The sequence below is a fragment of the Mytilus californianus genome, unplaced genomic scaffold (assembly GCF_021869535.1).
Source record: "Mytilus californianus isolate M0D057914Y unplaced genomic scaffold, xbMytCali1.0.p SCAF_4, whole genome shotgun sequence".
NCBI classification, from domain to species: domain Eukaryota; kingdom Metazoa; phylum Mollusca; class Bivalvia; order Mytilida; family Mytilidae; genus Mytilus; species Mytilus californianus.
This window is the reverse complement of record NW_026262690.1, coordinates 66,776,123-66,793,495: the sequence shown is the minus strand read 5'-3', so window position 1 is coordinate 66,793,495 and position 17,373 is coordinate 66,776,123. Positions and strand designations below refer to the sequence as shown.

The 17,373-nt window shown below is 30.6% G+C and overlaps 1 protein-coding gene across 4 annotated transcripts in view; it reads left to right on the top strand.

Annotated features, from left to right (window-relative positions):
- The window catches only part of LOC127738389 (probable ubiquitin carboxyl-terminal hydrolase FAF-X), a 49,934-nt gene that overhangs the window by 26,420 nt on the left and 6,141 nt on the right, over positions 1-17,373 (top strand). For 3 of the 4 annotated variants that reach the window (XM_052249620.1, XM_052249621.1, XM_052249622.1), the window contains exons 29-53: positions 43-203; positions 660-768; positions 1,152-1,207; positions 1,458-1,548; positions 2,067-2,213; positions 2,403-2,613; positions 3,106-3,224; positions 3,600-3,704; positions 4,153-4,331; positions 4,792-5,107; positions 5,387-5,472; positions 5,739-5,830; positions 6,060-6,177; positions 8,299-8,374; positions 8,985-9,049; positions 9,444-9,559; positions 10,319-10,488; positions 11,008-11,099; positions 11,360-11,501; positions 12,102-12,195; positions 12,861-13,015; positions 15,424-15,594; positions 15,908-16,099; positions 16,484-16,543; positions 16,706-16,814. In XM_052249620.1, the coding sequence (XP_052105580.1) occupies positions 43-203; positions 660-768; positions 1,152-1,207; positions 1,458-1,548; positions 2,067-2,213; positions 2,403-2,613; positions 3,106-3,224; positions 3,600-3,704; positions 4,153-4,331; positions 4,792-5,107; positions 5,387-5,472; positions 5,739-5,830; positions 6,060-6,177; positions 8,299-8,374; positions 8,985-9,049; positions 9,444-9,559; positions 10,319-10,488; positions 11,008-11,099; positions 11,360-11,501; positions 12,102-12,195; positions 12,861-13,015; positions 15,424-15,594; positions 15,908-16,099; positions 16,484-16,543; positions 16,706-16,814 (3,232 nt within the window). The remainder of the gene's footprint in view (positions 1-42; positions 204-659; positions 769-1,151; positions 1,208-1,457; positions 1,549-2,066; positions 2,214-2,402; positions 2,614-3,105; positions 3,225-3,599; positions 3,705-4,152; positions 4,332-4,791; positions 5,108-5,386; positions 5,473-5,738; positions 5,831-6,059; positions 6,178-8,298; positions 8,375-8,984; positions 9,050-9,443; positions 9,560-10,318; positions 10,489-11,007; positions 11,100-11,359; positions 11,502-12,101; positions 12,196-12,860; positions 13,016-15,423; positions 15,595-15,907; positions 16,100-16,483; positions 16,544-16,705; positions 16,815-17,373) is intronic. The other variant, XM_052249623.1, reaches the window with a different exon arrangement.

Genomic DNA, 17,373 nt, shown 5'->3' with positions numbered 1-17,373 from the left:
GTAGCAGTTAAAAATACTAATTTGAATCACTATTATTTTCAGCCAAAAGACCATTTGGAAGTAGAAGATTTAGTGGTTGCTAAGGAATCATTAGAAGTTCTGACAATCTGTCTCTGTCTATGTCCTCCTGCTCTAGAAGCTCTCAATAAAGACAAATCATGGCAGGTCTTCATCAAGGATTTGTTATTGATATGTAAACACAGGTATGATTACATATGACAGTAAACATAGAGTAAAAGATTGACACCTTGTAATTGAGATCTTTGATACTATCCTTAGAAGGATAACTCTTCCTAAATTGTTAAAAGGAATATAAATGAAACTTGCCACAGTGATATTTGTACCATATAGAGATGAGCATGCTGCAAAATAACTCTGGGTAAAGATTTTGAAAGAAATAATTAAATTTGATATCTTGCATGTAACTTAACCCTTAGGACATAACTTTTCGGGGAATATTATTAATTTCATTTAATAGAATACCTTTGCACTTTATCTTTGTTCTTGTTTTTTTCATTTTATAAAAAACATTTGAAAAAACGTTTATGCAATTTATGTAAATATTTAAAGGACTTATTTCTGATATTTTTTTTGGCATTTGAGATAGGATGTTACTAACTAGGAAAAAAACATTTATATATGAACTGTGTTGATTTCAGATCTGTACGAATATCTGCAACTGATCAATTTTATCTAATGGCAACCAGATGTTGTGGTGGTCAGAGACCTGTTTTGTTTTTTATTACTTTGTTGTTTTGTGAGTTAAATGTAAGTATTATACAAAGGTTTTCTTTACTTACCTGTTAACTTATATAACCAAAAGCAAAATTTTATTTGCAATTTACTGTTTGAATAGGTTGCACAAAATACTCAAAATTATACAGAAATGATCCATTTAGAGCTAAATCTTGATAAGATTTTTTTTTCTTTTCACAAGAAAAATTAGGGCAAATACATGTTGTTTTTGGGTTGTTTTTTTTGTAGTCGGTTATTATCAGTCATTTTGCTTTTGCATTATTTCTCTAGCATTTAAAGTAGTTCAAGCATTAAAAAAATCCAAATAAAGTAGGAAAAACCATCTTAAGTATTTCATGCACAGGCACTAAAATATAGATGAGTTTTCTAATTATTCTGTTATATATTTTGTACAGGAAACTGTGAGAGAGTATGCTAAACAAGCAAATGAATACTTCAATTTGTTATGGAAGTAAGTATTTTTAAATCCATGTTTTGCTAGCATCTTTTAAATTTTCTTTTATATATATAAAAATGGTGAAAAATTTCAACAAAATGTTAAACTGTTATTCGTTATTAGAAAAAAAATAACTCATTTAAGTTATTTTAAAAAAAAATATTATGCCTTATTATTATTGATGAACTGTATCCTTCAAAAACAATATTGTATGACTTTGTACATGTGTATTTACCTGCATTATATTACATTTTATTTATTTTAGGTTGTTAAATTATGCATGTAGTACAGATATAAGATTACCTAATGCAGATAAACTGTTACATAATGAAATTTTGTGGTTGAAAAAATTGAGGGTAAGTAAATATTATTCAAATCATAAATAAAAATTGTCAATTGAAGACATGAATACCATGTGCAGCATCATTATTTTGTGCTTAAAAATACATTCATGTATACTGCAACTATTTTACACGAATTTTAAGTTTAAAGATTAAAAACATGAATGGTTAAACCTAAGAACCAACACCGAAATAGATCAGGAAAATAACATCGATGATAAAAAAAAATGTATTGACGCAGCAATTTTACAGACATTTTTAGTTAGTTTTAACATATTTAATTGTTCAGAAACTAAACAAGTTTTAACATATTTAATTGTTCAGAAACTAAACAAGTTTTAACATATTTAATTGTTCAGAAACTAAACAAACAGATGAGACACAAGTTTAACAACTTAGTTATGTATTCTCCAGTCCAATGTCTTAAAATTTTTAGTTATATGCTGTTATCAATGAAAAGGCCTTCTAACTATGTCTATGAAGATGTAAATTTATCTCAAACTGAAATAAAGTACATTGACTGCTATTTTCAGGAACAAGTATTAAATACAGGAGAAGTTGAAGTTGAAGATGCTCTATTAGAGGGGCATCTTGGCATCACAAGAGAGCTGTTAGCATTCCAGTCACCAGAAAAGAGGTACCACATTGGTTCTGAAAAAGGAGGATCAAATCTCATAAAGGTCAGTATTGTTTAATAATGATGGATGTATTAAATGTATTTTTTTATGTACCTACTGAGAATTTCATATGTACCTTATGTTATTTTCAAATTTATATTGTGGTAAATCAAGCATAATTTTTGTTGTAAAAGTTGATTGGTAGTATAGCAGTATTATATGGTAATGTCTACTTACATGTATCTCCACTAGGAACTAATTGAAGACTTCCTGTTTCCTGCATCAAAGATAGTCCATCAAAGTAGAAAAGTAAATGGAGAGTTTCCCACAGAACAAGCTAATCCTGTGTGTACCACTCCACTAACAATTACGGCAGCATTTGACCTGTTGGTGGCTTTGTGTACACAATGTGTTCCTAATCTTAAATGCGTAGCTCTTATGTTGATGGAGATGTTCTACAACAGTAAGTCTCATTTGATTTTTTCAGTTTTGGTTTAATATTTTCAGAGCTTGCTGTATATTGTGTATATTATTGAGTAGGAGTGCAAAGAATATGTGAAAAAGACTGAACATTACTGGCAGAGATTTGGCATACTTAACATCATGGTGTAAAAATTAGAATATGTATGAATGTGGAATTTTTGTGTGTAAGAGTATAAGCAGATCTAGACCATTTAAGTGTGCTTATTAAATGATTGATTATTAGTAAGTAGAGTAGAGGGCTACAACACCAATGTTAATAAAAACAACTGGGTTTGGAATACTATAAATCAAGGTAGAAGTGGAGAGAAAATGGTACCATATCTCTCCTTTTGATCTTTCGTAAACTTGGTATGACCATATGACGTTTTTGATACAAATTTTGTTTTGTGATCTTGATCAAACAAACTTTTACAATATGAACGAATTTAAATTGTTTATCAGTTAAACTGATAAATATATTTTGTTTTTTTAGATGATGCTTCATTAACTGAATGGGAATACTTGCCACCAGTTGGTCCTCGTCCTCATAAAGGGTTTGTAGGTCTGAAGAATGCAGGTGCCACATGTTATATGAACTCTGTCATTCAACAGGTTAGTAGATATATATAATCTTGTTAATAAAAAGGCAATGGAGTTTTTTATTATTAAAGAAAGAAAAATACTTATTGTAGAATTTGAGGGCTACTGCAAGATATACAAGAGGATGAATTTTGTTTATATAGATTTAATTTTTGTTTATTTATGAAAAATTTCAGAACATTAACTTCTCATAAGAAGGAGCATTGTATGATATTTATGAGCATTTAATATGTGTGCATGTGTGAAAATTTAGAGCATTTCAACATTGACCAAGGTGAAAAAATACTTTCTTACTAAAAATACAACTTATAGTCTAAGCATTCGTTAGTACAGTAACTAAGAACAAATTTCATGAAATCAATACCAGGTGAACAATATATTTTATAGCTGTTTATGATAGACAACATCAGATCAGATATATTAGCTATTGATGGAGCTGCTGATGAAGCCTGTGTAGAGGAAGATTATGTTGATGAAAAAGTAGAGAGTGAAGTAAGTAATTAATATTCCACAATCTTTGATATTTCCTAAAGAATGAAATACTGTACATAAAAAATAATAATACAGACTTTCTTCCATAGAGTTCAGTAAAAATATGATTGAAACATATGCTCTGAGTTAAAAAAATGATACAGTTGTTTTGAACTCAGATGTGTAGAAAGTTTATATAAAAGTACTTTGTGGCTTCTGGTAAAATATACAGTCTGTTTAATGTATATTTAGTTTTGACAGGTCAGGCTTAGTTGAAATCTCAGTTAACTCAAGATTATTAGAAAAAGACTGAACATTATATGATAGTAGTTCATGAGAAAGTTGAATGAATAGATCTTATTGGACTGTTCTGTTTCCCAAGTACTTCCATAATTTTTATTGACTGTCTTTGTAAACCTGTTTCTTTGCTATTTAATCTATTCTAATATAATAGTTGATTACTTTGCAGACAAATGTGGATATGGGTGACGAAGAAAGGAAAGATGAAGAAAAACCAGTGAGCAGTAAGGATGATGAGAGGAAAGAATACAACATGGGTGTACTCAAACAAATACAGTTGATATTTGGCCATTTAGCTTGTAGCAAGCTGCAATTTTATGTCCCAAGGGGATTCTGGAAACATTTCAAGTAAGTCATGTGCATGAATATTATATATTTTTCATTTTAAGATCTCATGGAATTACTATTGTAACTTAGAAATTTGAAACCATAACATTAAATTACAGATAAAATTTGAAAATTAATTTACTTCTGGTGTTTTTTGTGGGGGTATGAACATTTTTCCAATGAAAACAACAAAGATTGGTATACCAAGATTATCGAATACTTCCTAAACCATTAATGTTGTACATTTATGATTAATATTATACATTATGTAAGCATTCAAAACAGCTGACCATTATCTATCCATTTAGCTTGTATCAACTGATCATCATTCCAGTATGAATTTGCAAAAATGAATAAAGTCCCACAAATTTACCATTTGAAATGTGATACACATTTGTATGTTGCTCATATTTTAATATGTATGAAGATGGTTCTTATAATGGTTAAACCCTTAATACACATGTAATATTGTGTTTTACAGGTTGTCAGATGAACCAGTGAATTTGAGAGAACAACATGATGCCTTAGAGTTTTTTAATAGTTTAGTAGACAGTGCAGATGAGGCTTTAAAAGTACTCAATCAACCACAAATTTTATCCAAGGTCTTAGGTGGGTCATTCGCTGACCAAAAAATATGCAAGGACTGTCCCCATCGTTACCAAAGAGAAGAGTCTTTCACGGCATTGAACATTGATATTCGAAATCATCATAATTTATTAGAATCTTTAGAACAATACGTTAAAGGAGATTTATTAGAAGGTGCTAACGCATATCGTTGTGAAAAGTGTGATAAAAAGGTGAGTAGATGTTTACTTCATATTATGTTGTTTTTCATTGAAATTGTGAAAAAAAAATTAACATTTTTGGTGTTCTGAAAAGAATTTTATGCTTTATGGATACAAACAACCATGAATTTGTCTTTCATAATAACAAAACTGAAACTAAAAAGAATTTAAAGTTCAAGAATATTTTTGTTTACACTGTTAGACTTGTGACAGAATTATGACTTGAAAATTTGATATTTTTCTGTCTTCAAATTCCGACCAGAATTTGTATGACCTTTTTTTGTTTGTTAGGTTGATACTGTTAAAAGATTGTTAATAAAGAAGTTACCACAAGTGTTGGCAATACAGCTGAAGCGATTTGATTATGACTGGGAAAGGTAGGTATTATTTGTTCAACAAATACTATGCATATCTATTAATGAGTACTTTCATGTCATGATATTGTCAAAACATTGACTCAATGCCTAATAAAATCTTTACAATGACTGTGTGAATGTCCGTTACAAAGTATTTTTTCTAGGAAAGGCTAAACAATAAATGAATCAAAAGGCTAGTCAAAATCTCAATTTGAATTTTTTGAATACATTTGTAGATTTATATTTAAATGCATCTCTTGTTTAAAGATCTTTATTTGTCTTTACAGAGAATGTGCAATAAAGTTCAATGATTACTTTGAGTTTCCACGAGAGTTTGACATAGATCCTTATACAGTACAAGGAATGGCAAAAATTGAAGGTATACATATATATTCTACTGATTATGACACTGTGTATCCCATTCTTTTTTCTGTAACCAAACTGTATTAGACTGAAATTTGTATGGCAGTATTCAATATCTCACTTGAATTCATATGTTTGAAAGTTTTTGTCCATTAGCTGTTGTTTAAATGTTCTCAATAATCCAAAGATGACAAAAAATAAAGCTTATTTTGTGATATATTTATCAGATATGTGTTTGTTTGTAGGTGAAATAATTGATATAGATGAATCTAAGCCTCAGAGTACCAAATACAAGCTTATTGGAGTTGTTGTTCATAGTGGACAAGCCAGTGGTGGTCACTACTATTCGTATATATTACATAGGTAAGCATAGCTCAGTATAGATTTCAGGGATACGCTTATTGTCACTTTGATGTATTCTACATGTGGTCACTACTATTCCTAAATATTACATAGGTAAGCATAGCTCAGTATAGATTTCAGGGATACGCTTATTGTCACTTTGATGTATTCTACATAGCTATGAAATTATGTACTAAGGTTATGTTTAATTCCTTACCTCATTGTAGCTCTATGTTGTAGCTAAATATTACTTTTTTTATAGCATATAGCCATCTTTGTGACCCAGATCGAACAAGCCTAAGTTTTTGAGCAGATAAAATTGATTCCTCTTCTGTCATTCAAAAAATCCTCTATGTTTTTTAATGGAATACATTAATTGAAACAGTTGAAAAACAACAGTGGTTTGTGAAGTTTCAAAATATGTTCTTGTAGATGTATTGTTGTATTTAAGAGGACAACCGTTTGACTTATCAAAGGACGTAGAAGTCCAAGTGAGAAAGTGCATTTTTTATACCTGCGAGTTCCTTCTTGAGACGTTTCCATGTCAGTTGTTGATTTAATATTGAAAATTTGACTGAATTATACCTTATACGGTTTAATGTTATTTAATTTGTGTGTCTATTTTGAAAGAGGTCACGTTGCTCTTGTCCATTCATAAAATCTTCGTTCATTCATAAAATTATCGTAAAATCACTACGCACGTTATAGTAATGTAAAAGTAAAGATCTCTAGACAATGTCAAATGTCATAATGACCCTACACAATGCATGACCATCATCTTTTCATTTGATGGTTTAAAGGGGCACTAGCTACGAGATATAGAAAAAAAATAAAACATGATCTTTTTTTTGTTCAATCATTAATGAAAGTGAAATAGTGAAATAAAAATTCGCTTTTAGCAGCCAGTTTGGTTCAGTTTTGTCAAAATAAGCAAAGAAACATTGCTAATGAATTATTCACTTGCAAGTGAATAATTCGACCTCATTAAATCCGTATTCATGTGAACTTCAATTGAACCTCTTAGCTAGAAATGGGTTATGCATGAACTAAGCGTGTTCAGCTAGTAAAAGGAAAAGAATGTCAACATTGAAAGTGAAACAAGGGTAAACCATTTGATTGACTGTTTCGATCTACAAAAACTCATTTTTATACAGGTAAAAACGATTATTAACATATTGTTTTAACCTATAATATGAAATTAAACAGACCTAGAAAAATCTAATTGAACGAGTTTGCTATCTATTTATATCTATGGTTATGTTTACAACCGGTTATATAACCATTGGCAGTCTTTGGAAAGTCACCTCGGTGGTTAATTAGATGGCGTCTAGACTAAAATACACACAAAATGCTGATACATAATTTTGAGTTTATGCATCGTAAATTGTTTATTTTAGACTTTTTTTTTATTTGGATGTATGTTTTAGTATGTTATAAGTCGAATATGAGAATCGGTGAACATGAATTTGACAGCTAGTGACCCTTTAGAAATAGATCTCTCTAGCATTGACCATATACCAGTTAGATCGTTTTCATAGGGCGGTCCACCCGCCCTTTCCCGACTGATACCATGTACTCTTTTAATATGCCCTGTCCGATTTTGTGAATTTTTACACGAACAAAATAATGTCTGATTTTGAACTTTTCCCAAGGTAGACAATCATGATCAGCCAATCAAAATCGTTGTTTCTCGTGATTATTGGGCTGTATTTGATCAGCCAATCAAAATGGTTGTTTCTCGTGATTATTGGGCTGCATTGCAAACATGCTAAATTTTGAACTTGTTTGGAACATCGAATCTGTTATGACTTTATACATATTTGTCTCCCCCAGAAGCCGGGTAAACAGATCGTCACCCTGGGAAATGTTAAACATTGTAAAAATGACTTTCTGCTAGATAAGTCTTTTATTATTATATGGTTAAAACATCATTACTTCTCACTAGATAAGACCCCTCTCAGGTTTAATTCTTTTACATGTGGATGAAAAATAAAAGTCACAAACACATTAACTAAGCAGCAATTGCTTTAACAGCCTTTAAGGCTTTGATTAAAGGAATTACTTCTGTCAAATTTTATCATTTTTACAAACTTTTAACTTGAACAAAAATGATGATTAATGATATAATATCTTACATTGTAGAGGTGAAGATAATACTGCTAAATGGTACAAGTTTGATGATGGGGATGTGTCAGAATGTAAAATGGATGATGATGAGGTACTTTATTAAATTAATCACCAAATGCTTTAAGTATGGGATGCATTGACTTTTTGGGTAGTGCAAACTTCACACTTATCAATATCAGACTATGAACTTGATGTTTTTTTTCCTAGCAATTCCTTTAAACCTTAAAGTTTTGAAAGTAAAAAAAAATAAGATATATGAGCATAAGAATCAAATCCATCCAAAATCACTTTTGCCAGAAGAAGTTACAACCTTTATTATGAATGGAACATAGATAAAAAGAAAACTCTACTTGATTCCTAGTCTCATGTCCAGAATGTGTGCATGCATACTTATTTTATTGATGAAAACGTAAGCATTATCATATCCCCACAAATAAAGTTTTGGGGGGTATATAGGAATTTGTCTGTCTATGCATGTGCCTTGTAAGCTGGTTAGATGGATATTGCTGATATTTTACACAGTTGTAGAACACTATCTGAGAATGAGCATTTCAAGGAATGATATTGGTAATGCATGTTAAAGGAGAGATAATCAAACTTACTTACTTCAATATTGCAATTTTTGATACCAGCATCAAGGGAGTATCCTCTTGTTTCTAGTTCATTAAATTTTCATTTTAATCTCATACTCTGTTTTTCAGGAACTGAAAAATCAATGTTTTGGAGGGGAATATTTAGGAGAGGTGTTTGATCACATGCTAAAAAGGTGAGGTTATATGTCATTATGTAAAATTGTCTTAGTGTTGGATGTTTTATTTCTCCAAAAGTAAGGTTGATGTTATCTCCAAACAAAATTTGTTCTTGACATTACCGTTTTTCAACAAATTTTACTAATTGTTAACTAGACACTATTTTGATAGCTTATACATGCATTTATGTATATATTATTCCAGAAATAAATAGGAAAAGGAACTTAATTCAAAGGTTTACTGGAATTTACTGGTGATCTATTTTAAAATTTCCCAAAATGGATATTTATTGCAGATTTTGAAAGGTCATATCCATTCTCATTATTAAGCTGTATTAATGTTTCCATACTGAAATGCTTGTTCCATACATAATTATGTATGGGGCAAGTAATGGTATTAATGTATTATTAGAATGGCTTATAGAAAACAGAAAAGATGGTGGAATGCCTACATCCTGTTTTATGAAAGGGTAGATGAAGTGGATAATGAGAAACACATCTACAAGACACTCCAAGACTTAACTATTGGTTTGTTTACATTTAATTTACTTTTGAATATTTTACATTCAATATAGAAAGAAACATTGAATTTAGATATAGAAAGTGATTACACTTAATAAATTCTTCATGGAATAATTGTTTTGGTTATCATTTCACATATATGACAATATAAGAAAATTGTTTGTACCTTCTGTAATAATTATGTTCAGTATTTAATCAAACAGTAGACAGAAAATTAACTAGCATGTCATATTTCTGGTTTAATGAATATCAGACACTGAATTCATTTATTATATATGGTATTGTAAATTCAGTAATTATTGCGTGCATATATTAATGCAATTTCTGAAGAATATATAATAGTGCAAGATTAATTAATGCGATTTCAGGAAAAACTGCATACAGATATATGTATAAGATATCATAATGCAAGTTCTTATTGTATTGCAATATTCACCCAGTCACATTATCCACATTTATAAAAACCCAGCATTAGTTTCTGAATTTACAGTAACTTAATTTCTGTGGTTTTCATAGGTATACATGAACAAGGACAAAATATAAATTTCATATAGGCTTGTATGCAAAATTTTTTTAAACCATGAAATCAAGTTATTTACGAAAAAAAAAAACAATTTTTCTTGAATCCACGAAAATAAAAGATCCATAGTATGTGCAGATTTCATTTTCAACTAGCAGCTTGGCTAATTTCATAAAATTTTGTCTATGTGATGAAATAGAGAAGCTACACCACCCTGGTGAAATATAATCTGTGTATTATTTCAGTAAATAAACCTTACCAAGTGACCATGCCAACTGTGATAGAGAAGTGTGTTAGGAAACGTAACATTATGTTTATGCATGAGAAGAGTCAGTTCTGTGTGGAATATTTCCATTTTATGAAGAAACTGCTTAATTGTAATCCCATCTATACTCATTGTCCACAAGATAAATTGGTAAGTTTTAAATGGAGATTATTTTTTTTCTGTTCTGTATTGACAGGGTTGAATGTATGCACTATTTACTAAGATATATGTTTTTACGATCCTGAAGGATATTTGAGAAGGGGTGGCTGATTTAGATAACCATTGGAAAACAAGGGTATATTTGTTATTACTAAAGTGTACATTATTAAGATGAAAAAATGCTTGCAAACTTTCAACACTTACCCCAGATTTAAGGTTTGCATTCAGACCAGATGTGAACGGCATATTTATACTGGCATCATACTAGTGATGGTTAGGGTTATAATGTTGATAGAAATAGTAAAGATACATGTTGTGTGGAACAGTTATATAATCTGTTGAATTTTAATGATTCTGTTGTCATTTATTACGAATAGGACAATCTTCCAGGAAATGTTTAGATCTTGAAATAAATGAGTATTAATCTTTATTTCTTAATCTACAGAAGTAAAAATTTGTAAACACATTGGTCATATGAATTCTGAAGATTAATATTTCTAATTTTTACAGTCCAATGATGCAGAAGTACTTGCCATGATTAGCACAGAGCTGGCCTCTAAGTTTTTGTTTAATGTTGGATTTAGAACAAAGAAGAATATACGGTAGGCATTTTCAATGATTGTTTTAAAAAAAATGATGTAATAAGGAATGAATTATTGGAATGAACATTTTATTTGTAAAAAGAATACATAATAGATAAGTCCTTGTTAAGATGTTTATTATGTAGTAAAATATAGTAGATTGTAAATTTACTTTGGAAAGATTTTCTGTTTGTATATATATTTGTATAAATGTAACAAGCCTAATACTATTTAATTTTAAGATAGAATGATATACGAACATTTGAAAATTTTTGTTTCAGGGGACCAGCAAGTGAATGGTATGAAACTCTAAGTAGCCATCTACGACCCAGTAAGAAAGTTCGCAGCTGGTTTGCAAATAATGTATTATTTGCCCATCCTAACAGATTTGCTGAGTATTTACTAGAGTGTCCTACCTCAGAGGTTAGTCCTATAGTTTTGGCAGTATGATAGTACTTAAGTTATACATGCACTTTTCTGGTGACTGGTTCAAGTTAAGCCATACATATCCTTATTTAATACTGTATGACTATATAAATAAGGTAAAGCTAATGTTATAAAGTTAATATGAAATAAATGAGAAAGGAAGAATGAAAATGATATTCATCTTTTAAATCTTAGATTACTTTATACATGTGCAAGCATTGAGTAAAAATACCATCAAGATTTGAATTTGCTAGATAAACAGATATTGAACTTATTTTTGATAATTTAACAACATTCTAAAAAAATAAAAAATAAAAACAGAATGAAGTGTGTTAACTTTGAATTTATGATATTCAGTAAAGCACCTTCTAGCTCTTTTCCATTTAAGGCATTTTCTGGAATTCTGTAACAGTCAAAAGTTTTGATTAAAGAAAGTAAAATCCCATCTGGTATTCTGTATAGCTAACCAGCATGAGAACTTAACTGTTCATCTTGAAAATAAAAAAGTTCCTCACCAACTGTTTTTGTTTAGGTTTTACTTAGATCACAAGAAATGAATTAGGATACTTATAAACGATTTTAATTTTATTATTTCAGGTCAGAAGTGCTTTCAGTAAAATAATTGTGAGCTTAGCTCATTTCTCTGTTAGAGATGGTCCTAGTCCCCCACCATTAGTTCATGGCTTAATTGGTAAGTTGTTTTTGAAGAAGAGGAAAGATAGGTTGAATGTACACAGAATGCTCCAACTTGTAACTCTTGCAATAAATTATCATTAAATTAATTAATTCTTAACATGAATGGAAGGTAATCAATAGATCAAGAGGCTCTAGGATGGACATATGCAGAATACTTGTGAAATAATTGAACACACTTGATAAATGATGTGGATATATTTACAGGTTTAAATTGACAAACAACATAAACACAGATAAAGCTCTAAATATTATGTAAGAATTGCAGTTTTCATATAGTATACTTTAGGGCATTTGTGGATGAGTGGTCTTGGTTGTTAAACTACTGTATCACTAGCCTGTCAACACTTGAGTATGAACCCTTCGTTTGACTCCAATCTTAATTGAAAAGGATTGCCAGCTTTTCTGCCAAAGGTTGTGGTTCTCTCTGGACGCTGCGGCTTTATCCACCAATAAATACTTACCACAACGAAATAGCCAATAGTGCTGAAAGTGGCATTAAACACCAATCAATTTTATTTTGAGTATTTGAGGCTATTTCATGTTAAATTGTTTTATTTACTTATTTTTAAGTATGAGAAATAAAGAAGAAAACTTGTATATTTAACTAGAAAATTTTGTTGATGTGTTTGTTATATGTTGATGTATTTATTATCTTTGTAGCCCCAGGTCAGACTGCAGATCCCAACATGACATTGAGTGACCATCTACTTCTAGCAGTACTACAGCTGTTAAAGAAAGAAGTTTCAGAACATGGAAGGCATTTACAACAGTATTTCCACTTGTTCCTAATGTATGCTAGTCTGGGACCTGATGAGGTATAACTTCACTTTATCTAATTTTATTCATAAAAAAATCATAATTGATTTTCTCTTAAACTACATTTTGCTATTCAAGTTATAAATTAGTATCAATTTACTATGTAAATGGAAAACAGAATCTTTACAAATTTAGAAATCATTTTCTGTCTAGTGAAACATGTAAAAATTTTGTTTTTGTTAGATGTTGTTACGTTAAGAATTCTTAGTCGTTCCAATGTAGGTAGATTTGAAATCGAAGATAAATACAGATGTATAAACAGGAAGTTGTATTAATTATACCCCCGCTTTAAAAAAGTGGGGGTATACTGTTTTACCTCTGTCTGTCCTGCCGTCAGTCAATCCATCCGTCGTATTAATTATACCCCCGCTTTAAAAAAGTGATGGTATACTGTTTTACCTCTGTCTGTCTTTCCGTCAGTCCATCTATCCGTCAGTCCGTCCGTCCCATGAATATTTTCGTCGCATTTTTCTCAGGAACTACTTGACAAGGATTTCTGAAATATGGTTACCGGGTTTATATAAGTAAGTTACACCGTGTGATGCGTTTTCAGATTCATAGCTCAACAACTTCCTGTTTACCGAACACTTGTATTATTTTACATATGATAGCCAAGTTGAAAATTTTCCCCAATTTTCTCAGGAACTACTTGACAAGGATTTCTGAAATTTGGTTTCAGGGTTTATATAAGTAAGTTACACCGTGTGATGCGTTTTCAGATTCATCACTCAACAACTTCCTGTTTACCGAACACTTGTATTATTTTACACATGATAGCCAAGTTGAAAATTTTCGTCACATTTTTCTCAGGAACTACTTGACAAGGAGTTCTGAAATTTGGTTCCAGGGTTTATATAAGTCAGCTATACCGTGTGATGCATTTTCAGATTCATCACTCAACAACTTCCTGTTTACCGAAATATTTCGGCGGGGGTATCATCAGTGAGCAGTAGCTCGCAGTTTTACTTGTTTATGCTGCAGATTGTTTTTATTCTTGTGAATGGAAGAAAATTAAGAACAATTAAAAAGTGGAATCAGGGTTGGCAAAAACCCGGGTTTTATGAGTATTGCCCAGTCCAGTGGGAAATACTGGGAAAACCCGAGTTTGACCGGGTAATACTGGGCAATACTGGGTAATATGAAATACTGGCCTGAATTTTAAAGAGGATTCATCACAAATGCAATACATTAACATGATTTTAGATTTTTATAAAAATAAGATATAGTATTTTAATTTATAAGTTCACTTGTTTTAGACTCTTAATATAAAGTGTATAAATCTGAGAAAATATTAATGGTCAAGCAACTCAAAGACAAGTGTACATGTACAAATGTACAAAGACAAATGTGAAAATTTCTTAATAGTTCTCCTAAATTTATCTAATCGCCATTCTGTCTAGATTGGTTAAAGTGTTGACTTAAAGTCGAAGAATTTAATTTGTTTTTTTTTTAATAAATATAGTTATTAAGAATTAACAATTATATATAAGGAAAATTACTTTTAAACATTTTTTGTTCATTACTAAAAATGTTTACAAAGTTTTAGCCTATGTTTATGTACATCACTAATTGATAAGTAATTACTCAGATTATAACACAGATTTGTTTTTATAACAATAATCAGCCATTTCATTTCTATAAGTGTTCATGGCCTGTCCCCTTAGGGTGTTTATTTAGCAATATGATTGTATAACAATTAAAATTTTCAATTTACTTATATGCTGCAATGAAATGCATTTTTTCAAAGCTTGGAAATTAACAAGGTATCCTGAAATGTGCAAAACTTGTATTCTGCCTATATAGAATTAGTGAGAAAAGAAAGAAATTGACTTTTCAATCTTCAGGAATGACTCTCAATGGTTATCTGTATAAAATGTATATATTTAGCTATAATACTATTTAACTACAACAAGTCTTTACTATTTTGTGTAAAAATAAGCTTGAAAAATCATATTGCCCAGTATTACCCATTTCTGGGAGTATTGCCCAGCCTGGGAAAACCCGGGCCCGTGTAATACTTTGCCAACCCTGAGTGGAATAGCTTGGTCTTTCACAACTGAACATCTGTGGTCTTGTATTTAGACTAAATAGAAATGTTATTCAAAGATATATATATCCTTTGTATACCCCAAAAAATCTTCTTACAATAAATTTGTTTTATACATGAATATTGAAAGATAAGGTCATACAAATTAAATCAATTTTCAGTTTAAAATGAAGCAGAGACATTTTTTTTTATTTCTACCAAAATGATATAACCATAACTGGTGTTTACACAAGAAATTATGAGTTCACAGATTTTTTTTTCACAATGAAAATGGTCTGAGGTTTCGAGTGCAATAGAGAGGACTTAAGAACCTTGATTATTTTTTACTTGTCTGAACTTTGCAATGTTTTATTTTTGCAGAAATTACAGCTGTTAAAGTTAAATGTTCCAGCAATGTTTATGTTAGTAGCCTTAGATGAGGGACCAGGTCCACCAATCAAATACCAGTATGCTGAACTGAATAAATTGTACTCGGTTGTGTCTATACTGGTCAGATGCTGTGATGTATCTACCCGTTGTCTTTCTTATGCTGTAAGTTATCTAACTTTTTGAGGAATGATAATAACATAGAGTCACAATTTGCTTCAATTTATTTTTTATCTTGTGGTCATTCAAGTATTACAGAACCTTGACTTAATTTACTTAATTTAAGCAAGGTCAGTATTGCAAAGTAAAAATTAACCATGCATATATTTTTTAATATATTTCAATAAAAAGTTCTTCAAATTTAATAACACATGCATGTCAGTTAGGAAGGAAGGACCCTTTTGAAATATCTTAAAGTACAGTTGAAATTTTCTTTTAAAAAGTAACTAGGAATTTTACAACAATATTTTAATTGTAGGAGTCATCATCCAAGATGAATCCTTACAGTGATGGACCACCCAAGCCGAACCCTTTTGGAGACCCTTCATTGCCAACTCCATTGATGCCAATTCAGCAACAAGTAATAGAACCAATGTATGGTAGAACTAGTTATGTAAAGAAGTTAATAGAGGATTGTAATAGTTCTGATGATACTGCCAAGTTACTCAAGGTCAGTTAGTATTTACCTCAAAATTAGTTTTAAAACAAATTTAGGAACCTCAGCAAATGTTGTTTTTGTTTAAATCATAGTGTTCATGTCCTTCAAAGAAACTGGTGTTTTCAATTGCAGATCTTTGGTAGGCTCTGTTAAAAATAAAAACAAATTGTTCAGACTTTGGGCAGTTTACAGCTTGACATATGAAAAAGACGCTAGTTTTTTGGTTAAGACTATGGTTGTCAACCTAGATGTTTTTTTTGGATGTTGTTTAATTGGTGTATTAAAATTTTCAGCACAATTTATAAGAATTCACCAATTCTGTGGTGAAGCATTATGTTTAAGTCATGATTTATGATTATTGTTCACAAAAACTAAATGAATGGTTTTATTTTGTAGTTCTGCAGCTGGGAGAATCCTCACTTCTCATCTACTGTTCTTGGGGAACTTTTATGGCAGGTAAGTGACAGTGTCTTTTTTTTTTAAATACATAGTTTTCATTTCATATTAATGATAAATTGCCAGTGGAACAAATGTCTCTAAGATCAAGCTCTTTGTCCTACATACTTTAATTTTTCAAATGTGCACTAGATGTTTCAAATGATCTTTTTTATGTTACAGGTTGCCTACTCCTACACCTATGAACTCCGACCTTACCTTGACCTGTTATTACAGATGTTGTTATTGGAAGACACATGGCAGAATCATAGAATACATAATGCATTAAAAGGTTAGTATTTCCAATCTTTTAGAAACAATTGATAAGGATTAGTTTTAGGGGTTTACTTTTTTAATAGAAAAACAAAGGATATTGGGTATCCATCCATGACACAAAATCAGTACATGCACAGCAAAAAACACACAAAAAGCAAAGGAGCTGCGCTTTTATTGCTATTCTTCATCTCAAAGTCAGAGTGAGGCCTTCAACATGGAGCAAAAAAACTCTCATCTCACTGCAAGATTAAGACGGCTTCTAGCACTGGCATGAATGGAATATTTTGCAAAAATGATTTGAATAGACTTTTTTTTAAAGACGTAACACCACCAAATCGGGCCGGTTCAAAAAAGGACAAACTGGAAAGTAGTACATATTAAAAACAAAATAGTTCCTACGCATCAGATGAAAGGTGAAGGACTGGTGATCCTCGTAGAACACAGATATGAAGTACCTGGTTTTGTGTATCCAAAATTCTGGTAACCAGTACGTCTGATGTATAAATTACAGTATATTGATCCTGCCCCCATAAAATGTTTAGAAGTGCAAAAAATTTAATGTGTAAAGGAATGAG